Source organism: Lotus japonicus, chromosome 1 (genome assembly GCF_012489685.1).
Source record: "Lotus japonicus ecotype B-129 chromosome 1, LjGifu_v1.2".
In the NCBI taxonomy this organism is placed as follows: Eukaryota; Viridiplantae; Streptophyta; class Magnoliopsida; order Fabales; family Fabaceae; genus Lotus; species Lotus japonicus.
The window spans coordinates 37,117,583-37,142,685 of record NC_080041.1 but is presented as its reverse complement, the minus strand read 5'-3'; the positions used below and the strand labels follow the sequence as shown (position 1 = coordinate 37,142,685).

Below are 25,103 nucleotides of genomic sequence, written 5' to 3'. Positions count from 1 at the left end.
TATGCTCATGGACTAAATGCACTAGATCGATTTCCAGGTTTTTCAGGATGTGATAAATAGTAAATGCATCTCTATAAAAGACATACTCCAAAGGCCTTTGTCTTGGACAATATTCATTCACTTTTAGAAAGTGAATCACCCTGGCTTATGGGAGAAGATTGACAACATCAGTCTTCTCTGCTAAATGGCCGACTTTCCTTCTTTGTCTGATTAAAAAATCCAAGATTTTGGAGAGTCGACTACTGATTTTTCTTCTTCGCCTCCTTGTTTCCCTTCAAATTAGCATTACTCATATGAGACATTTCGCTTACAAACATTTAAAGATTGGCCATAACATTAATAAGTATAAGGAAGCAACATAATAACAAGTGCGAGAAACATATGTCACCCAAATATTGGTGTAAGGAATCAGGATGAAGCTCCGGTCTTGACAGTTCAAAGCTACTCAAGAGAGGGTAGGCTCCAAAGACGTATGAATTCACTTTCTCATCTGTAGACAACTGAGTAAAATTTGTCTTGCTAATAGGATTAGGGTATGCCGTCCAGTAAATGGGGAGCTTACATGAACTCTCTCTCAGAGTCTCACAAATCCAGAAGACATTATCTGACTTCCAATTTTGTGCAAAACAAATATTTTGAAAGGAGAAGCAAAGTCATGATGACTGAAACATCCGAAAGAGGAACAAGTCTCCTAAGGAAGTAACTAGAATCAAGCATTGATCCTAAGGAAGCAATTGGAATCAAGCAACTATAACCAAGAAACCAAAGTTAAATACTATGCTTGTTCACGCGTGACAAGTTAATCCTAACACAAAGTACCAATCAAGGCACATAGCTGCCACTTCAACAGAAGCTATTAGGAGCGCCTATGTATCGAAAGCATATATGTCTTATCAAGCACAAGCTTCAATGACCCAACAAATATATAGATTCAAACTAAGCCTAAGCATGATGTATTGAGACAACCAAGCATATCCTACAACTATCATAGACGATGAAGACTACGCATAAGCGTACTTCAACGACACGAAAAGTCTCCATCCTTCTAACACAGAGTAGAGAAGTTGACAACTCTCTAATGTCTACTACGCACATTCAATAAGTCTTACACTACAACGGTCATATTTCCAATACTTAGTATAAATAGCCAATGCAATTAAAAGAGTAAGGATTGTCGATGTAGATCGGACCAGTGGATAGAATGATGAATTGCTAAGAAGAGATCAAACACATCTCAGATGAAATAATGAGATTAAGAGTAAAACACTGAGAGAAAATAAGAGATCAAAAGAAAGAAGAGAAAATCACGAACTAAAACATCATATCCAAACATGCTTTTGAGAGATAGAAGAAGAAGAAGAAGAAGAAGAAGAAGAAGAAGAAGAAGAAGAAGAAGAAGAAGAAGAAGAAGAAGAGGAAGAGGAAGAGGAAGAGGAAGAGGAAGAGGAAGAGGAAGAGGGAGAGGGAGAGGGAGAGGAAGAGGAAGAGGAAGAAGAAGAAGAAGAAGAAGAGGAAGAAGAAGAGGAAGAAGAGGAAGAAGAAGAGGAAGAAGAAGAAGAAGAAGAAGAAGAAGAAGAAGAAGAAGAAGAAGAAGAAGAGATATAATGCACTGATTGAGGAAGAGCATTCCCAATCTATTGAGAAGTGCATCTTACATGAGGTCAAATATACTGGATTCACTCGCTCAAAGATCCATGTAGCAAGAAAAAGAAGACGCTCACTGATGTTGATGGTCCAGATTTTCACTCTCATTTCTAGATAACATAAAATACTTGAACAACAACACGATGAAGAAAATCTAGGCTAAACTAATTCCACGAAACATCCATGCCTATGCTATAAGAAAGAATGATCTTGATCAAGGGCATCCAACATCCACTCTACAAGGAGATCAAGTCAATTCCAAAAAAGACTGAGAGCAATTCATTATCTATTAGCTCTATCATATACAACTAGAGATGAATTGATTGTATTGCACATATGTGTACATCTCATAGGTTAATATGAACAACACTCTCAAATGTAATCAATTCATGTATCAATGTGCCTGAAGAGGCACATAAAAGAATACTTGTAATGTCTGAAGAGGCAGGAGAAAAAATACTCAACAATGTCTAGATAGTCAGGATAAATAATACTTGTTTACCTGGAGAGGTAGTGTATAAAAGAATACTCATTTTCCTGGAGATGCAGTGTTTAAAAGAATACTCTTTTACCTAGAGAGGTAGTGTATAAAATAATACTCCCTCCACTCCTTTATATAAAAACCAAATGATGGGTGGAGGTTGTTCCTTTTTATAAGAACCAAATAAAACTTTTTGTCATATTAACTACTTTTTCACAATTTTACTCTTATTCAATTCTAGAAATATTGAAATGCATTAATGATGGAAACATATTAAAAAGAAGTATCTTAAGGATAACTTTGGATATTCAACAACATTTCAGAAAACATTTAATGCAAAAAAGTATATTAACCAACTTTCTTAAGGGGCGTACAAAGTTAGTTTGGTTCTTATAAAAAGGAACAAAGGGAGTACTCGTTATGCCTTGAGAGGCAGGGGTAAATTCTTTGCGTTTAGCCTGTAAAGGCTTGTATAAGAATACTCAACAATGTCTGGAGAGGCAATGGCTAAAGAATACTCAATGTGTCTGAAGAGACACGTACAATAATACTTGTATGAAGAAGTCTTTGATACTTGATAGTGAAAATCTTGGTTGTTGCCAAGGACTAGACGTAGCCCACCGATATAGGGTGAAGCAGGATAAAAAAACTTGTGTGCATTGTCCGTTGCTTAGCTCTCTATTTTATCGTCTTTACAACTTGTATTTGGACTACACGCCTAATGAAGTAAATCACACGCACGACCCTCATTTATCCCCGGAAAAACCAAAACACCTCCCCAAGATTAAACAGATTCATCCGGTGGTACCAGGTGGCAGTTTTTAAGGTTAGACTGTGTGGACGGTGAACATGTGAAAAACGAGGGTTTCAGGTAAGGTGCAAAAATAATATAAAATTTTAACAAAAAACATGCCCGACCCATGTGACGTGCGCGCAAATCCTCTGATTTGCACTACGTTTGGCCAACGAGGCCCAACTCTCATGTGCACGAGGGCCACTTCTTATTATGCTCTTTAACATGCACAAGAGAGGTTTGATATATTAACCTTTAGAAAGTTCAATGCACAAGCAATGTGGGACTTGAATCTTTTGAAATACCATTATTTTTCCAACATCAACAATAGGTCAAACCTAAATAAGACACTAAGAGAGTTTATAAAATATAACATCTCTGTCAAACAATCAATTATCTCAAAAATTGAAGTTGTTGGGTAAAGGCCACATAAATGGATTTTTTTATATTAGATTCTAACATGCTCCCTCACACAATATGGGCTTGAAACGTAGACAATGCACAAATTCACCTACCATATGTTTTAATTCAACTTTTTATTTGAAGAATTGAGAGCGTCTATCGAACTCTGGACCGCTTGACCGTAGAGATTTTGATACGATATCAAATAACTAATTATCCTAAAATTAAAACTTAAACGGTTGCTGCGTAAGAGTCACTTGAATAATTTTATATTATAGTATAAATCATATATTTTATAACTTTCAAGAATATTTCTAGCACATGAATAGTCAATGTAAACTTCACACTCACACGTATATTCACAATAATCAGAATATTTGAGATTTGGTAAATCTTGATTTAAATAAATAATTCTTTCAAGCTTACTTTAAATATGACACGAGAAGACATGGAACTATAAAATTTGTAGAAAAGACAACACTAAACACCAAAATACAGCCAGCCAAATCTGCACAGCAGTTCATACATCGATTTCAGCTTGGTGCAACATTAAAATATGTATTCCTACAGTGCATCTTGCAGCTTTTAAATTGTTAGCTAGTTTATTAATATGTAAAAAACCTGCCAGTCTATGCGCATCTTGCAGCTTTAAAATGTTAGTTTATTAATGGATAAACTTATTACTGTATTTTAGTGCTTATCAGAAAAAAATTACTGTATTTTAGTTGTTGTTTGTGTTCTTGACCTTAAAATTTCAGCTACTTGACTTAATCGTGATAATTTCGTAAACTTATCAATTTTTAATTTGTGTATCATCATATTTTAATTAGAAGACGGTCGGGGGATCATCATGCCTCCTCTCTTTTTGACAGTACATACATTCCTTATGAATATATGAACAGTTATCTCTCAAGCACAAATTTAAGTTCGACTTTGATGAAAAAAGAAAAACAAAGCACCTAAGAACATAAACCGCACACATGGAATTATCAAACTATAGCTAAGTATTCTCCTTTATTAAAATAGGTTTAAATACTCTGGAGGTCCCTGGAATTGTCTGCCGTACGAAAATAAGTCCCTGAAATTTTTTTTTCTGATTCCGAATCCCTGGAATTTTTTTTAATCAGAATAAGTCCATACTCGTGTTTTCAGCCTATGTGGCTCAATTTTTGCTGAGTCATTTATTCCACGTGGCTTTTCTATTTTTCTTAATACACATGGATTAAAAAAATAAAATTAAACATTTAAATTTAAAATTAAAATCTTATTAACCTAATTAACCCTAAATCCCTAAAAAGATTTTAATTTTAAATTTAAATGTTTAAATGTTTAAATTTAAATCTTATTAACCTAATTAACCCTAAATCTAATTAACCATAAATCTCTAAATCTAATTAACCCTAAATCCCTAAAAAGATTTTAATTTTAAATTTACATCTTTAATTTTATTTTTTTAATCCATGTGTATTTAAAAAAATTAGAAAAGCCACGTGGAATAAATGACTCAGCAAAAATTGTGCCACATAGGCTAGAAACACGAGTAGGGACTTATTCTGATTAAATTTTTTTTCCAGGGATTCGGAAAAAAAATTTCAGGGACTTATTTTTGAACGATAGACAATTTCAGGGACCTCCAGAGTATTTAAGCCATTAAAATATAACAAACTTGCCAAACCCGCCATCCCACGTAGCTCCTCTTAAACTTTGATAAAAAATCCTCCAACTTGGTCAAAAAAATTCTCACCCCACCTTATATATAGCATCTCCTTACTTCGTGGATAATAACTAGCCCAATCTTCTTTCCTTCAATCATTATTAGCTTTATTTTAGCTATAGAAAATGCCTTGTGAGACTAAGACATGGTTATTTCTTCCTCTTCTTCTCTTGGTTGCAAACTGCATGCAACATTCTGTCCATGGAAAACCCGAAGTACCTTGCCTCTTTATCTTTGGTGACTCTCTGTCTGATAATGGAAACAACAACAACCTTGTAACATCTACAAAATCCAATTACAAACCATATGGCATCGATTTTCCAACAGGTCCAACTGGAAGATTTACAAACGGACCAACTACAGTTGACATAATTAGTAACTTTCTCTAACCTCTATACAGTAGAATTTTTTTTGGTACATTAAAAAGATAAATTGCACGGTTGCACCCTTCAATGTGTCATTTGTCTATCTCCTCTTTTAATCTTAAGGATGTATTGGTACGTAATTAATTAGCTCGCGTCAAAGTTTCAAACTCAAATCCTACCTTATATATTAAATTTAATTGAGTCATATTTCTTGAATATTGTATATAAAGCCATATTATTATCTCACTTCTTACAAAATTATGTATTTTTCACATATGATCGTTTATGTTAGACTAAAATCTAATTAGTATTAATCATCTTTTAAAATTATTATTCTATCAAGGAATAAGTTTAATTTCCTTAATTTCTCCGATCAGTATCAAACCAAACGGCATGCTAGCTTAAAAATAATTGTAACTTAATTTTCTACCATTAAAAGAATATTTAAAAAAAATCTCAATTTCAATTTATTATTGATTATTTATATTTTATAAAAGTACTAATGGACTGCATTCTTACTAGCTTTGTTTAAATTTTTACGAGTTAACTTTGTGACTATGGATGACCTAGTCTTCATGAACTCAATTTTTTTCCATGCATCACAAATATAAAACTTACAAAATTAAAGCTTTAACTAATTAATTTTTGCATATAAGAAACTTATTTCTTATTTTAAATAACACATACTAAATGTGTCAGTAGTAAAAACATGATATAAGAGTGGATTGATATAGATCCACTATAGTTGTTGGTTCCTACCTTCATTGCAGTCATGTTCTGCTCTTCCAGAACTCGAACTTCCGGAAGTGAATATTTTTTATGTTCCGGAAGAATTATAAATATATATTTTTGGAAGTTCAACTTCTATAAAACACAAAAAGAAATTCACAAAGTGAAAAATAGCTTTCAGTGTAAAACTTGACCGCAAGACGGCTACAACAAACATAAATTCTATAACATCGATCAATTTATAACATGGTCAACCATTTTTATAGAGCTCAAACTAACATTTCACCATTGTCATTGCAGGCCAACTGCTGGGATTTGAGAATTTCATCCCACCATTTGCAAACACTAGTGACTCAGACATACTGAAAGGTGTGAACTATGCATCCGCTGCAGCTGGAATTCGCGTTGAGAGCGGCACACACATGGTATAGATAAAACAATCTTTAAGCTTCTCTTATTTGTTCACTCTTAATTATCTTCAATCGGTTTTTTGGTTAATGTTTAGAGAGGATTTGTATTTCAATGATCATTTCATGTCAACGCAGGGTGCTGATATCAGTTTGGCCGTACAATTTGCAAACCATATAGCTATAGTTTCCAAAATTGCAGCCAAACTTGGAGGTTTTCACAAAGCAGCAAAACATCTTAACAAGTGCTTGTATTATGTGAATATAGGCAACAATGATTACATAAACAACTATTTCCTTCCAGAGATCTACCCAACAAGCCACTTCTATACTCCAGAGCGGTATGCCAAAGTTCTTATTGACCAATTATCTCTATATTTACAGGTATTTTTTATTTTATTTTATGCGTGTTTTTCAACACATGACAAAGTAATTGTTTTGATGAAGTTGACAAAGTAATTGTCACTGACTCACTGGTGCATTTGCTAGAGATTTGAATCACGTTATTGCGTAAGGAGGTTCTTTTGTGACTTTTAAAAGGGGAATTCTAAAGCCTCAACAAGGTGTTGACCGATTTTGTTCACGATCTAATTCCAACTCAACGTTAATAAAGAGTATAAGAATAAAATAGTAAGTGAGATGTGTGATAAATGATGTGAAAGTAAATGAAGACAGAAACATGAAAAAAAAAGTGCAAAAGAATCAAAACTCAAATTTAAAAGAAAAAAAAAAAGATGATTTGATCTTTTCTATATTAAACATTGTTTGACAACACCCAGCTGATACATTAGTTGAAGGTTGAAAAGTTACCTGAAAACATGTGTTGTATATGAAATTATCATAATTATTACTGTTTACTTTTTTTTTAAATTAAATGATAAGGATGATAATATATAAAAGTGAAAATAAATGCAAAAAGGTAGAAGCTATCTCAAGTAGCTAGCTTACTAGAAAAACTACTAAGTTAATGAAATAAAATCATTTACCTGACATTTTATGGGATTTGATTTGCTTATCACTAAACTAACCCCTTGTTGATATAACTATTTTAATTTTTTTGTAGATTAATCAAACTTTTAGAAAGAAAATATGTTCTTTAGGATTTAAAATAAATATTTGTGCAACATGTAGAATAAAGTATTTATATTTTGATAATGAACTTTGGCATAATGAAAGCATGTACTTTACTAGTTTACTTTGATAAATAATAGAATCAATCAATTCAATTATTATTAGTGGTGTTGAATCTTACTCAAACCCCATGGCATCCCTAACATGATTTACAACAATTTGCATACAAATTATTTTTATTTTGGGAGCAGGGTCTCCAGGATTTTGGGGCAAGAAAATACGTGCTGGTTGGGATGGGACTTATAGGTTGCACTCCAAATGCCATTTCTACTCGTGGGACAAATGGAGCTTGTGTTGAAGAGGAGAATGCTGCTGCAATCATATTTAACAACAAGCTTAAATCTTCTGTGCAAAAATTCAATCACAAGTTCTCTGCTGATTCTAAATTCATCTTCATAAACAGTACAGCTGGATCCCTTGGCAATTCACTTGGTATATATTTTTTTTCTCATGTTTCGTATCACCTTCTAAACTAAATCAATTGATTGTGTAACTTTGATTTTGGTGTGTAGTACTATATACAATGATTCTTGTATTTCAGGTTTCAAAGTTTTGAATGCAAGCTGCTGCAAAACAGGGGCACATGGACTTTGTATTCGTGATCAAATTCCATGCCAGAATAGGAATGAGTATATTTTCTGGGATGAATTCCATCCTACAAAAGCTGCCAACATATTCACTGCATTTGCTTCATATAATGCTTCTAATCCAGCCTTCACTTATCCAATCGATATCAAGCACCTTGTTCAGTCGTTTTAGTTTTAGTTCATAGTTGTCTTCTTAATTAGTTTGATGCTATCATGAATAATTATTCATTTTGAATATGTTCGACTTCAAAGAAATTCAATTTGAATACAACAGGTTGTGTCAAATTAAAAAGGGTTAAATATGTTTATGTCCCTTACTTATATACTCGAATTTAAGAAGATAACAAGAGAATGAATTGTAAGAATAATAATAAAAATTACTATTTATAGGTAAAAAATATAGACAGATCCAAGAATTGAATAGCTATAAAAAATATATTTACTAACAACTAATCCTACAAGCGCTAAGCAAGGTCAAGACTTTAAGCGTCACAAAGTAACGATTGATCAAAAATGAGTTTCTGGCTAAGATTTCAGATCTACGGCACCACGGCAAGAATATAAGCGCATGGATCATGAATATGAAGTGTATAGAAAGCATAGAAGATATTTGACAGAATAAAAGAACCTAAACCTACTTTTTATCAAAAAGCTCCAAACTTTGAGCACAAAAAAACATGAAAAAAGACATGAAACAAGAAAAGGATGCATGGATAATGATCCTTACCTTCGTGCCTTTTCAATGCCACTGAAATCACGTCGATCGGTCGAGAAACGGACGAACGGTCGCGAACTCTCCTCCTCCCTCTCTCACTTGCGTGGCTCGTTGGGTGATTAATCATGATCGGTGATAGTTTTTTCCTCCTTTTATAGGGGCAGGGAAAAGAAGAAAAAAAAAAGATTTTGCAGGTTCGAGTGTTTTGGTACTTTCATCTGTTGATTTAAAGTAAGTATTCGACGATAGAATGTCGAAACTTATTTTAGAGCTCATTTAAAATGAGAAAATGGTTTAAATGCAGTCCGCTTACAAATCTGCCGCAGAACTACTTTTCGCAATTCACGTCGGACGAGAAAACTTCCTTCAAGAAAAAGATTCGTAGTAGTGAAGAAATTAAGACATTGCGGATGAAATTTCTGAAAGAAGTTCCGAACGGAAAAACCTTTTGTACATGGTCTCGCTCAAGTCCTTGCGGAGATAAAGTATAACTTTATCGAGTTTCCAGAAAGTGAAAACTATCGAGCTTACAGTCGAAAGTTCCAGAATGGAACACACGTCATCAGAAAAATACCTTAAGAGTCTAATTTTTCTGCCGATTTGAAATATAACTTAAACAATGCTCTAGGAGCGGAAATAGCCTTTTTCAGACACTCTGAACCATAGTCGGGTGAGAAAACGACTCGTGCTGACATTCAAACTGATTATAGTGTCAAAATCAAACATATTCCGAAATTAATTATCATTTAATTAATTTCCATGATTCGCAATTAAATTCGAGACAGGAAAATAACATAAAAACAATAGAATATAAACATTCAATTAATTAATACAACGAAAATAAATAATTAAGCTAGTTATTTATTTCGGGGTCTTACAACATGTCAACAGCAAAGTTTCCTCTTTCTCTCTCTCACGCAAGAAATGAAGAAATGGAGCAAAGTTTACTGTCTACGCCTACAAACATCAATCTGATTCAGGCAACACAAGACAATTCATTTCTGAAGAAAAAGAAGAAGAAGAATGTTGTTCAAAGCTAAAAGCCATCAATTATTGAATGACCAACTGAAGAAAGGAATGAAGCTTGCACCGAACTGATAAATCTCCTGAAAGAAGAATGACTGAAGCAAGCAACATCGTTTGTTGAACATTAGAACAATGAACATCTGGAGCCACCATCGTCTATCATGAAATGAAGTCTGAAGCTTCAGAAAAAAAAAAAGTGAAGAAGAACAAGCCTCTCAGTTAAATCATCTGAGAGAAAGCAAAATAGCGAAAGCAAGTCTCATCGCTGATGAATTGAAGAAAGTTCGTCTGAAGCAAAATGAAGACGATAGAAGCAGAAGATCATCTGAAGAAGAATTTCAAGCTTACATTTGAAGAATGATACAAAGTCAAATCAAGTAAATATCCCGTTAAGATAAAGCCAAGAAAGCTTTGTGCAGAAGTTTCAAGATGAAATTTCAATCTCTGACACAATGCTATGATGAAGAGAAAAGCATCGTGGTGTCACTAACAGATTTCCATATCTCTACATCAACGGATAGAAATTCAGACCTCTTCTAGCTGCTATATGACATATTACATCTTTACAGCATAAGATCTCCATCAAACAGTACCACGCTCTAACGCAAGTACATTTTGTACCGTTTGATCCAACAGCTAGAAGCTCTGTGATATACACGCTCCAACGGGCTGCAATAACTATCTTTCACTCACAGAAGATTCTGAAGTATAAAGGGAAGAAGTGAAGACTTGAAGAGGTAGTGCTTATGCTCACATAGATTGAACTTCTATGCTCAAATCACTTAAGCGTGAAAAGAATCCTAAGAGCTCACAACTCAAAGATGGTCATCAATATCGTTTGCTTCAACATGGAGAGTATATTTTCTTAGTAGAGACTATTTGTATATGAAATGATATTGAGAAATATCGTTTGAGAAGATGTTCTTTAAACTTGTTGTAAAGGAGGAGTCCTGACAATACTTAGTTGGGAGGAGTCTTGTCTAATACTCAATTCCTGGAGACGCAGTGTTGAAATAATACTCATCTTCCAAGAGAGGCAGGGACAAACCAATACTCAATGCCTGGAGAGGCGGTGCTGAAATAATACTCAACTTCGTGAGGAGGTAGGGACAAAGAATACTTGACCTGCCTGAAGAGGCATGGACATAGAATATTTGGTATGCCTAAAGAGGCATGTACAATAATACTTCTATGGAGAAGTCTGTGATACCTGAGCTTAGTGAAATCCCGGTGCTCCCAAGGACTGGACGTAACCCTATTGTTCTGGGGGTGAACCAGGATAAAAATGTCTGTGTGCCATCGTCTACTCTTCTGCTCTTACACTTCCGCTGCACCAGACGATACCAACGAAGAATACAACTATTTATATCATTTGGAAAACCAAGTTTTTGTTGAGCACAATTCAAACCCCCTTTATTGTGCTACTCAGATCAACTTCAAAGATCACACTCATGAAGCTATTCATCGTCTATCTCGAAAGCTGACCAATGGAAGTAATATGTAGAGAAAGAGCGGCATATTCAAATTGAAAGCTCTCTGACATTGTTGAAAGAGAAAGTCAAGTGCAAAAAATCACGTGATATCTCACAAAGCACATAGGACGAGGAAACAAGTACAACGTTATCACCATCAAAGGACTGGAATGTTGTTGCTTATGCTACCAACCAACTGACAAGATACACTTTGTAGCATTTTGCCTCAACAAAGAACACAATGCATTTAATGCACCTGACAAGAAGACATTTTGATCCATTGACTAGTACTCAAGATGCTCTACACGCTCCAACGGCTCTCAACAAAACCTAGAAGCTCTTGAAGTATAAAATGAGAACTTGAAGATTTTCAAAAGCAAGAAATTGAGCTAAATTTTTTATCTAAGTCAAAAATATTCTTCAAGCAAGCATGAAAGAAAAGTCCCCTCCGTCTGAGAGAAATACCTAAGATTCAAATCTTTATATCTAACTCTCTCTATATCAAGAACACAAAGTATTCCCTAGAGTCAAATTCACCCAAAACTTTGTAGTTCTCGTGCTTTGTAATTTCTTATATCCCTCTTGTGAGAATAGTACCCTATAGAGCCAAACGATCTTGAAAAAGATCTTAGGAGAAGTCCTGAACAATACTTGAGGTTGGGAGAAGTCATGTCTAATACTTGTTAGGAGAAGTCCTGTAGAACTCTTGGTTAAGAGGTGTCTTGTCTAATACTTGGTGTAGGAGAAGCCCTTAATGCTTGTTTAGTGGAAATATTTGTTAAGCCAAGGACTGGACGTAGCCCCATCGTTTGTGGGTGAACCAAGATATATTGTTGTGTCCTTATCGTCTACTTCTTTACTTGTATATCTGCTGCACCAAACGATTGCGAAAATATTTCATAAACCTATAATCGTTTGAAAAACTAAAGTTTTATTTGAACACAATTCAAACCCCCCCTTTCTTGTGTTACTTTTTCCTATATCACTCTTTGCATCATCAATCTCTTCATCTCTATCTCACCCTCACCACTCCATCATCAACAATTTTGAAATTTTAGTTCCTGTATGACAGATGTCTTACACAATGCTTAGGCAACTGCTTTAACAATCGAATAACAGTAAAGAGTAAAAGCATAAAATAAACAAGACACAACACCAAAGTTGTTTACCAAGTTCGGTTAAACTTCACCTACGTCTGGAGGGTATGAACCCAAAGAAAGAAAATCCACTATCTCAAGATTTAAGAACTACAGACACTCATGAACTCACAGCTCATAGCTCTCTTCCTAATCTACCCAGTGTATTTCTACTTATTATATCGACCTAAGTATGCGAGCCCCTCTCACTTTCTCTCAACAACTGCCATAGTGATTGGTAAGAACAACAACAATTAGAGTTTTAACACTCAAGAACACAGAGCTCAACCTTACCTTATAGAATCTGTAATTCAGGTTCCCTATAGTACGAATGTTCTGCACGATGCTAGGACAATAGGTTCGACAATCGCTTAACAGTAAAAACAGAACTTAAACCAGAAACAACAAAACACAAGAATTGTTAACCCAGTTCAGTGAAATACTTTCACCTACGTCTGGAGGGTTTGCACCCAAAGAAAGGAAATCCACTATCTCAAGAATCAGGAATTACAAACACTCATGAACACAACAGTTCATAGTTCACTTCCTAATCTACCCAGTGTATTTCTACTTAGAATCTCAACCTAAGTATGAGAGCCCCTCTCACTTTCTCTCAATCACTGCCATAGTGATTGGTGAATACAATGAACAATCAGAGTTTGAACGCAATCAAACACACATAACCCTTCTTTGCTTTATAGAATCAGTGAGCAAAGAGGATTCACAACTAACAAAGGACAAAGCACAATAACAAATCCTAAAACACTTGATCTCTCTCTCTTAGCTTCGGTGATATTCAAGTTTTAGGTCTTCATCCTTTTATAGACTTCAGCAGCGGTAGCATGGGCTCTAGGGTTAGCATGGGCTGAAGAAACAGATTGCAGCAACAGCAATTCAAAACGCAATCTTGATAGATTCGGTTTACTTATTGCATAAGTAAAGATAGAAATCAATCTTTTAACAAAGATTGTTTCAACAAATAACGACCCACAATCAAAGCCCTTCTGGAAAAGCTACTTGCTCCTCAAGTAACTCAAAAACATATCTTCAGTAAATCTTCAGAGGGCCCACAATAAAAACTCAAGCTAAGGACTGATGCCCTAGCTACACGGAATCAGATGCCAGGACATCTGCTTCGACAATCGGTTGTTTTGATAAAATGCAAGGCAACATGTACCAACAATCTCCCCCTTTGTCAAATTTTGTCTAAAACAACACATAACCCAGAGAGGATAAAAATAGAGGATTAGAGAATCAATTCTCCCCCTTAGTCAGAGCTCCCCCTCAACTGATGCATCTACACAACCAACTACCATACTTCAAAAGACATAGTTGGAACAAAACACTTAGCAGCACAAACACACAACCAGAAGTACAATCAGGCCTTAGCATATGATGACACCAAAATAGATCAGCTTGAACATCAACGTACCAGAAATACTACTATCAGAAGCTAGCAGCACATAAGCTATCCACTCAACACCAGAAAATGCAACTTGAAACAAACATAGCCATTGTCTTGAACTTGTCTTCAAATTAAACAGACCAAAGCTAACACTAGCAAAACACACATAGGCTGCACAGAAGCAACTTCACAGTAGGATCATATGTCTTCATAGTCACAGTAGGATCATATGTCTTCATAGCAGTAGCACAAAATATTACAGACCATAGAGCAGATAGAATCTTCAATCAAACTTCTTCACAAACTACTCCCCCTTTTTAGCACAAATTTGCAAAGGGTGCACAAATTCATCCAAAAACAAAAGAAAATAGCAAAAGAACATAGCAAACTAGTCTTCAGAACTGGACGCCGCTCCGGACGCTTCTGCACTCTCTGCAGATCCTTCCTCCTCTTCCTGACTCTCATCCTGAGCAGCTGTAGGAGCAGCACTTTGCTCACCACTTTGACGTTCTTCTTCTTGGAGCTTGAGTAGCAAAGCATCAACCTTGAGCTTCCTGGCAGTGCTCACCCTGATTGTCTCCTGCAAAGCCTTGGAGACTTCCTGTAATTCAGCAATTATGGTCTGAGTGCCAGATTCAGTCACAGGAGGAGCAGATGTCCTACTGGTTGGCATGGCAATGTCAAGGACATGTGGCTCCATAAACAAACGTTGATCCAAGGTGATTGGAACTCCACGAGACATAACCACTTCATCAGCCCTGAGAATCTGAGGATGGTGCTTGAGAATGATCTCAGTGAGAAGTGAAGGAAATGAAACAGGCAGGTTCACAGCACAAGTATCAGCATGCTTCAATGTCTTCTCAAACACAAAAGTTCCAAAATCAAAAGCAATAGACTTGACAATCCTATAGATCAATTTGGCAAGAGATGCAGAAACACCAGAGGTATGTTGTGTAGGAACCCAATTCACAGCACCAATCCTGTTAAGGATTGCATACTTCACAGTAAGATTCCTAGTGGACAACAACTTCTTCACATAACCAGCAGTAAGTTCCTTGGCAACATCATCCATGGAGACTTCCTCATCAGCAAATTCAATAACACTTCTTCCAAGTGCTTGATTTATCACAGCAGGTGAGAACACAACACATTCAGCCCTCACAAAAACCTTCCTGAATTCATCACTGTCAGGAAGTCCAACATCCACAGAGAGATTCACCAAGAACTCTCTCACAAGCTTCTCATAGCACCTTCCAACATTCTGAATGTCTTCATCAGACCAGCCTTCTCAATAAGAGCAATAACATCCTTACATTCAAGAGCATCAGAACCAACTTCCCTTTCCTTGGACATTCTCCTCTTGCTAACAAACTTCCACTTCTGAACACTCTCATCTAAATGAAAAGACACTCTATCTATGGGAACAGCAGGAACATTTTGAGGAATACGCTTACTAGAAAACTTCTTTTTCTCACAGGGTCGAATTTCCTGGACATCGGTTTCAGCATCTGACTCGGATTCTTTAACATCAACTGGAATCTTTCTTTTCTTCTTCTCACTCGGAGTCTTGACAGCCTTTTGCTTTCCCTTATTCTTCACACTCGCTTGTCTAGATTTGTAGGTTACAGGAGATGACTTGGATCTCTTTGGTGGAGTAGGAGTGACTTCTGGAGTAGAGACCCTTCTTTTTCTTTTCATTCTGGTAGCAATGCTATCAGGAATGGATTTAACCAGGGGCTCATCATCAGAAACATCATCAGAGATGTCTTGAACAGGGGTTGGAGCCTGGGTTGGTTCTGCAGAATTGGTATCCTCAGAATGGCCACTCTTTGGATCAACATCCTTTGAAGAGGATGATACAGAGATATCAGGCTGGGTAGCATCGCCTGAATCTTCATGAGAGGTGTAATCATTTCCAGAATTTTCTTTGGCAGAAATCTCCTTAGACCCAGATGTCTCAACATCAGGCACAACATCAGGAGGCGATTTCACAGGAGAGTCTTCAGCATCGATTTCCTCTTCATCAGTAACATCCTCACAAAGAGGAACATTGGTGGGTTCTTTGTTTTGAACCTTGGACATGTAGGTCTTTCTTGCTGGGTATCTTGTCTTTGTCTTCCTAGGAGCTTTCTTTGACACAGTAGAAGGTTGGGAAGAACCACTCTTCAAACCCTTGCATTTTACTCCTTTAGCAGTTCTTTCAATCTTTGCCTTGACAGAGTCATCCTTTCCTGAACTTTGAGACATGATGAAATGAGATGAAACGCAAACAGAGCACAAAACAAGGAAGAAAAATTGCAAACGAGAGAGAATGAGTCTTGAAGAAAATAGATGAACAAGCGGTTGCGAGACCACAATTTGCCCGTTGGAGGTAGTTGTAGGGCAAGTGAACCTTGAAGTAACTTTCTCTCTGCTGATGTCACAACGGCAGTTAATGATGAGCAAAAATAAACTAGCCGTTAACACAATGGGACACGCTAATTGCTATGCATCAAAAAGGCAAATCCCAAGATTTCCTCTTAATTTTTCAAAAGTAATTGCATCAAGGGGTTTTGTGAAAATATCAGCCAATTGCTTGTCAGTTGTAACATGCTCTAAATTGACAATTTTATCCTCCACCAAATCTCTAATAAAATGATGTCTAATGTCAATATGCTTGGTCCTGCTATGTTGTATGGGGTTCTTGGAAATATTGATTGCACTGAGATTGTCGCAGTACAATGTCATGACATCCTGTTCAACATCATACTCTTTCAGCATTTGCTTCATCCACATGAGTTGAGTACAACTACTTCCTGCTGCAATATACTCTGCCTCAGCTGTAAACAGTGAGACACAATTCTACTTCTTGCTAAACCATGAAATCAAATTATTCCCCAAGAAGAAACATCCACCAGATGTGCTCTTTCTATCATCTGCACTTCCTGCCCAATCTGCATCACAGAATCCAACTAAAGAAGAATTTGTATCATGAGTATAGAGAATACCATAGTCACTTGTGCCATTGATGTACTTGATAATTCTCTTTACCTGTAGCAGATGACTAGCCTTAGGAGCTGCTTGGTATCTTGCACATACACCAATTGCAAAGATGATATCTGGTATGCTAGCAGTAAGATACAACAAGCTTCCAATCATGCTTCTATAGAGACTTTGATCAACATCTTCTCCTTGCTCATCCTTGGACAGTTTGATGTGTGTAGCAGCAAGAGTTCTCTTGTGACCAGCCTTTTCAAGACCAAACTTTTTGACTAAGCCTTTAGCATACTTACTCTGTGATATGAACATAGAATCCTCCATTTGCTTGACTTGTAGCCCTAGAAAATAATTCAATTCACCAACTAAGCTCATCTCAAACTCAGATTTCATTTGTCGGACGAAATGCTCCACCATTGAGTTCGACATTCCTCCAAAAACAATGTCATCCACATAAATCTGTGCTATCATGAGCTTACCTTTGTCATTCTTCACAAACAGATTTTTATCAATTCCACCCTTACAGTAACCATTGCTTACAAGGAACTCAGTTAACCTTTCATACCAAGCCCTAGGAGCTTGCTTCAAGCCATACAAGGCTTTCCTCAACTTGTACACATGATCTGGATGATGTGGATCTGTAAATCCTGTAGGTTGTTCAACATAAACTTCTTCACTCAAATAGCCATTTAGAAAAGCACTCTTCACATCCATCTGATAAAGTCTGAACTTCAAGAGACAAGCAACACCTAACAAGAGTCTTATAGATTCCAGTCTAGCTACTGGAGCAAAAGTCTCATCAAAATCAACTCCTTCTATCTGAGTATATCCTTGAGCAACTAGCCTTGCTTTATTCCTTGTGACTGTTCCAGTTTCATCTGATTTGTTCTTGATGATCCACTTGGTGCCTATGATGTTTACTTCTTCAGGCCTAGGCACTAACTCCCACACTTCATTTCTCCTGAACTGCTCTAGCTCTTCTTGCATAGCATTTATCCAGTATTCATCAGTGAGAGCTTCATTGACATTCTTGGGTTCTATCTTAGAGATGAAACAACTGTGAGCAATTATACTTCTGGATCTGGTAGTCACCCCTTCTTGAAGATTACCAATAATGTTTTCTTGAGGGTGATTCTTCTGAACTCTGATTGATGGAACTTTGTTTGATGGGATATCTTTGTCTTCCTTTTCATCAGCACTTGTTTCTGACTCATTGTCGAGGGCGGTTGCTGGAGCATCGGTTGGAACATCAGCACCATCATCATCTTCATTCAAAACTACTTCTTCCTTCTTGCTTGGTTCATCATCCACAGTCACATTCACAGATTCCATCATGGTCCTTGTGCAAGAATTAAAAACTCTGTAAGCTTTGCTGTTCATAAAATACCCCATGAAAATCCCTTCATCACTTCTTGGATCAAGCTTCCTCCTAGGATCACGATCTGCAAGGATATAGCATTTACTTCCAAATATATGAAAGTATTTTACAGAAGGCTTTCTACCTTTCCATAGCTCATACTGTGTAGAGGATGTCCCTGCCCTGATGGTGACTCTGTTGTGTATGTAACAGGCAGTACTCATAGCTTCAGCCCAGAACTGGTGTGGAATCTTCTTAGCATGTAACATTACTCTAGCTGATTCCTGGAGAGTTCTATTTTTTCTTTCAACAATTCCATTATGTTGTGGAGTGATGGGGGCAGAAAACTCATGGCTAATACCTTCTGTTCCACAGAACTCCAAGAATTTTGAATTCTCAAACTCCCTTCCATGATCACTTCTGATTCTCACAATCATACAGTCCTTCTCATTCTGAAGTCTCAAACATAGGTTCTTGAATATTTCAAAAGTCTCTGATTTTTCTCTCATAAATTCAACCCATGTATACCTTGATAAGTCATCTACACAGACAAACACATGCCTTTTACCTCCCAAGCTTTCAACCTGCATGGGACCCATGAGATCCATGTGAAGCAATTGCAGAACCTTTGTCGTGGTCTGATGCTGGAGCATCTTGTGAGGCACTTTCGTTTGCTTACCAATCTGACATTCTCCACATAGCTTTCCTTCTCCCAAGCTCAAACTGGGCAGTTGTAAGACCCAAGTTTTAAGCTTAGAATAAGTGGAAGAGATTTCCATTTACGATTAGGTTTGACGTATCGTGAACGGAAAACCTGAACAAGAGTTTATCGAATGGAATAAATTTATGAAGGAGAAAGTTCAGGAAAAGTCAAAGGATTGTATCGAAGTCGATTTAAGTTATAGCACGACTAATATTCGTTTTAAAACCTAGGACAAGAACCTTAGGAAATCAAACTGTGTTCCACCCTTGGAACACTGTAGGAATTTAGTCCAAAAATCTTCAGAGAAATGTTAGAACTTCTCTTTTTCCATATATCACAATCGTTTCGAGGCGAAACTCTAGAATCTACGAACGTCCGATTCCAATCATCGGAAGTTTGCCGAAACCAAAACCCTGGTATTTCAAAACCCTAGAATCACCCGACGATGAAGACTTTTTCTATTCAGAGCTTCAAATGAAGATTCTACACGCGTACACCCATTTCTCTCGATGATTTCAATCTTTCTTCAGAAGGAAGTTTTCTATTCCGACATCCGATGCAAAAAGCAACTTATCGGGTAAAATAGTTTTACACCGACTTTGCATTAGTTACCAAAAATACAAGGAAACCTTTTCTTAGTTTTGGATTTATGTCGCCAAAACCTATCTTAGAATTCATGGAGAATGAAGCCGGAAAAATCAGATTCGCGAAACTTTCATTTTCCCGCGTTTTGCCAACCTCAATATATAGCATTAAAAACAAGCCTCGAAAACCAAAAATCATACCGATATTTCTTTGAAGAATTAGAAGATTCAGCGGGGAGAATATCGTGTCTAGAATACCTTGGAATCAGTAGGAAGAATCGGAAATCACTCTCATATTTTTATCTTAACTCTATGAGCTAAATCCTCCGATATCTAAACAAATCTGTATCGGTTTACAAAATATCTTCTCAAAAATATCTTCACAAAATATCTTCTCAAAATATCTTTGATAAATATCTATCCATCCTTATCCAATCTTTACAAAATATCTTCCATTTCATTCCCTATATATATATGTTGAAGCTTGAAACAAAAACCTCACAAAACACAGAAACTCACCCATTTTCTCTCTTGAAGCCGCGAGTTTGCTAGGAGGAGGAGGAGAAGAGATTTTGTTCATTTCTTGCTGGATCGTCGATTAAACAGTTGCTACTTCAAGGTTTCGAGGTATAGTCGCTTTTCCTTACCTCTGATCGTCTTTTTCCATAGCTTTTCTCTATGTCCTTCTGTGCTTATAGTTTTGAGGTTTTTGCAAAACTATCTTGAATACTTCATTTTTGATTCTAAACATCTTCCTTACGTGCCCAAGAGCACTTCTGTCGGATTAGTTTTTCCGTTATGTCGCCGGAACTCCGCCGGAATCAATTTCTGCTTAAAATACCCATTTTTAAGCAAAGTCTCAACCTTTGGGCTGGAAACTATCGCCTTAGCTTAGTGCTAGTAGGATTAGTCGTCATAGTCGTCGTTAGTATCAACCCCATCTAATTTGTTTTTCGAAACTCTGATTTTGAAATTCTGAGCTGAAAATAATGACCAAAATACCCCTGCGACAGTTTTCGATTCGATATTTTTTCTGAGAGTTTCCTTGGCCTAGATATCGCCTAAGAATACCTAGGAATCGATTTAGATCGAAGAAAAAGTTCGGAAACCCTATTTTACATAGTGGCCGAAACCTATTGCTTAGAGTACCGTGTCCAAAAATAATTTTTGGGTCTCTATGACCTGAGCCATTGCGTAGCTCTTCCGATTTTCGAAATTTTGGCGCTGGTTTCGTGTCATTCCGAGTTCTGTAGCTCGAGTTATGCTCGTTTTAGCGAACGAGGTTATGTCGTCTATTCATGCTTAAAAATTGTACTCTGAAGCTTCTTAAGCTTTGTCTAAACGCTAGTTAGTGTTATATTGACCGAATTGACTTGTTTTGATTGACCTTCGCTTCGTTTGCTCGAAGATTCGTTTGGAGGAACACTTGGAGCAGGAAAAGAGGATTGTGAAGAAGCCTTGCTTGAACACACTGGACGAGTTCGAGGTTAGGGCAACTTACTTGCTAGCTAATGCTTTGTAGGCGTCGATAAATTCGACTTGATTTATTGTTTATGCATATGAATTGTCTGGATTGAAAATGTTTTCTGAAGGCTTCGGCCGAGTGAACTGATTGAGACGTGTGTCTCCGTTTTCTGGGCTTCGGCCGACATGGGAGATTAGGATTTATCGCATTGATATGTTGATAATTGACTCGCATGCTTAATTGTTAAATGGTTAACTATAGGCTATGTGATTATTTGTTCACATGATATTTGGATTATATTGATTATAATGTGTCTTTCTATTACGCACTTGAATTGCTGACTATATTGAATATACCGTGCAATTGTGCGAATGAGTGGGGAACGTCAAGATAGTGGATAACGGGTAGTTATGCCAGACTCCTGACGAGTTTTTAGATAAAGTTTGATGGGACGGACCGAGGTTCGTACCCTATTATTGTTTTATGGATCGAGACCTTCTCAAAGGAAAATTGAGTTTGAAAATGATATTGGAAAAACCCCATTTGAATTCACGTAAGAACTTGGGTTGTTCTGTCTAAGGCAAGAAGGGCTTTTAATGAGGCATTGTGCCCGGCCAGCTTACCTGGGAACTTCTCGGGCCATTACTTGGGTGATGATGGACCTTTTGTTTTGAGACCTTCTCCAGGGAATCATTGGAATTATGGGATCTTTGAAACTAATAGGATTAGAGACAAAACTTAAACAATTTCATAATGAACCTCCATAATGTATTAAACAACCTCAAAACCCTTAATATAATGATAAAAGACTCAGACGAAAGTTTAGGGCTTGAACACTAAGTTTTGAAAATGAGAAGTGTCGTCGGATCCAGGTTTCTGGGGAAACCATTGTGCGTTGGCACTTTGCTCGATGAGCAAGTTTTATTGGTTGGCCAATCCAAGGGATAAGCCGGGGAACTAGTCAGTTCTGAGTATGTTGATACTCTTTTGCTCGTTGAGCAGTTTGTTTGGTCATCGAGATGGTGAGCCATGGTAAGTTGAAAGGTCACTGAGTGCGAGCTGCATTCTTTTGCTCGTTGAGCAGTTTGGTTGGCCATCGAGACGGTGAGCCCAAGTGACTAGGAAAGTTACCAAATTCGATTAGCACTTCTTTGTTTACCTTAGGGTATTGTAGAGACAATGTACTTTAGCTAGACTCGCGTACCTTGGTGAGGACGATTCGTGGTTTGGCTAACCATATTGCATTCATGCATACATTTCTTGGAAAGTGTGCTGCTTTCCGAAGAACGATCTCAGATCGGACTTCATCGGAGCGAGATGCTTCACAGGAGCGTGCAGCTTCATAGGAGCGAGATGCTTCACAGGAGTGTGCTGCTTCACAGGAGCGTGCAGCTTCATAGGAGCGAGATGCTTCACAGGAGTGTGCTGCTTCACAGGAGCGAGATGCTTCATAAAAGCGAGATGCTTTATAGGAGCGAGATGCTTCATAAAAGCGAGACGCTTTAGCGGAGCGAGATGCTTCGGGTCATCGTGAGGGTGACATTTTATCCGGATCATATTTTGAGCATGACATTGCATTGGCATACCATGCATTTAACTATATTCGTTGATATATTGCTTATCGAGTTTTCGAGATATAACTTATTGAACTGTTGAGATATTGAATATTGAATTTAGAAATCTGATAACATGTTATGTATATACCTTAGGGTAGACGATACAGAACTTATATGGATATATACAACCTATATATATATATATATACCCCTTTATTCATCACATGTTGCTTGTATTATCTATTATATTCTGTGAGTTGACCCTAGCGCCTTGGCTTTGTGTGTATGGTTGTGTTTGGGCGGTTGGCCTGCTGCCAGACGTCCAACAGCTGATTCAAGATGGATCGTCGTTCGGGGAGGATCCGGAGCGCAATGACTATTACTGAGCCTTTGACGTGGACCCGGACTTCATGCATGATCGGATGAGGGTCGATGTTAGGAGTGTATTATATGGGGGGATTGTTTTCACAGCTCTGATTGTCATTTCCCGTTTTGGGGCTGACTTATCTCCTTGAAAACTGTATTCATAAAACTCATGGCTCTGACCATGGGATGCACTTATTCGCCTGCGGGCACTATCCCCAATTACTTTATGTTTATTATCTTTGGGTTGAGTCTTCATTATGTTAAGTCTTCTATTTGAAAAGAAAACGAAAAAAAATATTTACGCATTTTCCGCACTATTGATTTAAAGTCACTAAAGTGGCACCACCGAAATCGGGGTGTTACAGCAGTCCTCTTATTGCTCCATCAGCAATAACTTTTTGCATGCTCCTGTAGTTGAGATGTCCTAGTCTTTGGTGCCATACATTCACCTCATCTTCTTTGGTTAACAAACATCTAGAAACATAAGCTTTTTCTTCTGATGTCCACATATATCAGTTGTCTTTTGATCTGATTCCTCTCATCACAATTTTGTCCTCATCAGTGGTCACAACACATTCTATTTTATTGAACTTCACATCATACCCTTTGGTCACACAGTTGGCTTATGCTGATCAGATTTGCAGTTAAACCATTGACAAGTAATACATTATTCAAGTTAGGAGATTCTGTGCTAACAAGCTTTCCTACTCCCTTGATCTTTCCTTTAGCTCCATCTCCAAAGGTAACATAGTTGGTTGAGTGACTTCTGATGTCTTGTAAAAAACTCTTGTTCCCTGTCATGTGCTTTGAGCAGCCACTGTCAAAATACCAGTCTTCCTTTGACGATGCTCTGAACGATGTGTAGGCTACCTGACATTTGATTTCACCCTTGGGCTTCCATAGCTGCCTCATCTGAATAGGCTTTGTAGACTTGATATTATTGTGCATCTGAGGATAACCATATAACTTGAAGCAATAGGGCTTTATATGACCATTCCTACCACAATAGTGACACTTCCAAGGCACAGTTTTGCCAACCTTAAGCTGAGGGTTCACATGCTGAGGCACATGTCGAGACAATGGGTCTGACAAGTGATAATTCCTGGGCTTCTTGAATTCAGTTTGTTTTATAGCAGACACAAGTTTCTTTGATCCTTTCTGATCTTCTTTGTTAGATGTCCTGTAGTCAAAGCCAATTCCCTTCCAACTCCTTCCTTGCTTGCTGGTTTCTTTTAGAATTTCATCAAGCATATCAGAACCACTGTTCAGCATTCTAACAGATTTGTGAGTAGCTTCAAGCTTTCTTGTCAGAGTTGCCACTTCCTCTTGAAGTCCTGCATTAATCAACACTAGATTAGCTTTTTCCATAACATCAGCATTATTAAACTTACTTTGTCATTCCTCCAGATCTTCCTTCAATTTTGTGCTGAGCTCTTTCAGCCTTTCATTCTGAGAGACAAGTTGTTCTATCTCACTTTGCTTTTCTCTCACAAGTTTACATGCTTATTCCCACTTGATATGTAGCAGCTTGTAAGTCTCAGCCAGTTCCTCATCTGTAATGTCCTCATCACTTGTATCAGACTCATAGATGGTTCCAGAGAAAGCATTGACTTTGTTTGCAGATATCTCCTCCTCATCTTCAGTGTCTTCATCTGACCAAGTTACCATCATACCTTTCTTCTGCTTCTTTAGATAGGTGGCACATTCAGACCTGATATGGCCATATCCTTCACATTCATGACACTACACTCCTTTATTCTGACCAGATCTTTCTTCTTCTTTGGTCTTCCTCTGTGAATTAGAAAACTTGGGTTTGTTGTCGAACTTCATGTCCTGGGCATTAGGCCTGGTTCTTTTGTCAATCTTTCTCAATGCTCTGTTGAAATTTTTTGCTAGCATAGCCAGAGCCTCATAAAGATTTTCACCCTCACAGTCTTCATCATCACCTTCATCAGTGTTTGACACAAAAGCAATACTCTTATTCTTCTTTTCAGACTTCCCACTCAGTTTCAACTCAAATGTCTGCAAAGAGCCAATAAGTTCATCGACCTTCATGTTCTCAATGTCTTGAGCCTCCTCAATCGCAGTG

General features: G+C 37.2%; 2 protein-coding genes across 2 annotated transcripts; one reads left to right on the top strand and one right to left on the bottom strand.

Annotated features, from left to right (window-relative positions):
- Positions 1 to 5,093: 5,093 nt before the first annotated feature.
- LOC130734602 (GDSL esterase/lipase At1g29670-like) lies at positions 5,094 to 8,524 on the top strand. Its single transcript, XM_057587090.1, has 5 exons — positions 5,094 to 5,409; positions 6,429 to 6,553; positions 6,674 to 6,919; positions 7,858 to 8,098; positions 8,208 to 8,524. Exons 1-5 carry the CDS (start codon positions 5,160 to 5,162, stop codon positions 8,423 to 8,425), a joined length of 1,080 nt encoding a protein of 359 aa, XP_057443073.1. The 5' UTR covers positions 5,094 to 5,159; the 3' UTR covers positions 8,426 to 8,524.
- A 5,871-nt stretch (positions 8,525 to 14,395) lies between these two features.
- Positions 14,396 to 16,254, bottom strand: LOC130734445 (uncharacterized). The gene is made up of 5 exons (XM_057586879.1): positions 15,894 to 16,254; positions 15,483 to 15,803; positions 15,258 to 15,401; positions 14,978 to 15,123; positions 14,396 to 14,530 (listed from the first exon to the last, which is right to left on the bottom strand). Exons 1-5 carry the CDS (start codon positions 16,252 to 16,254, stop codon positions 14,396 to 14,398), a joined length of 1,107 nt encoding a protein of 368 aa, XP_057442862.1.
- Positions 16,255 to 25,103: the final 8,849 nt, after the last annotated feature.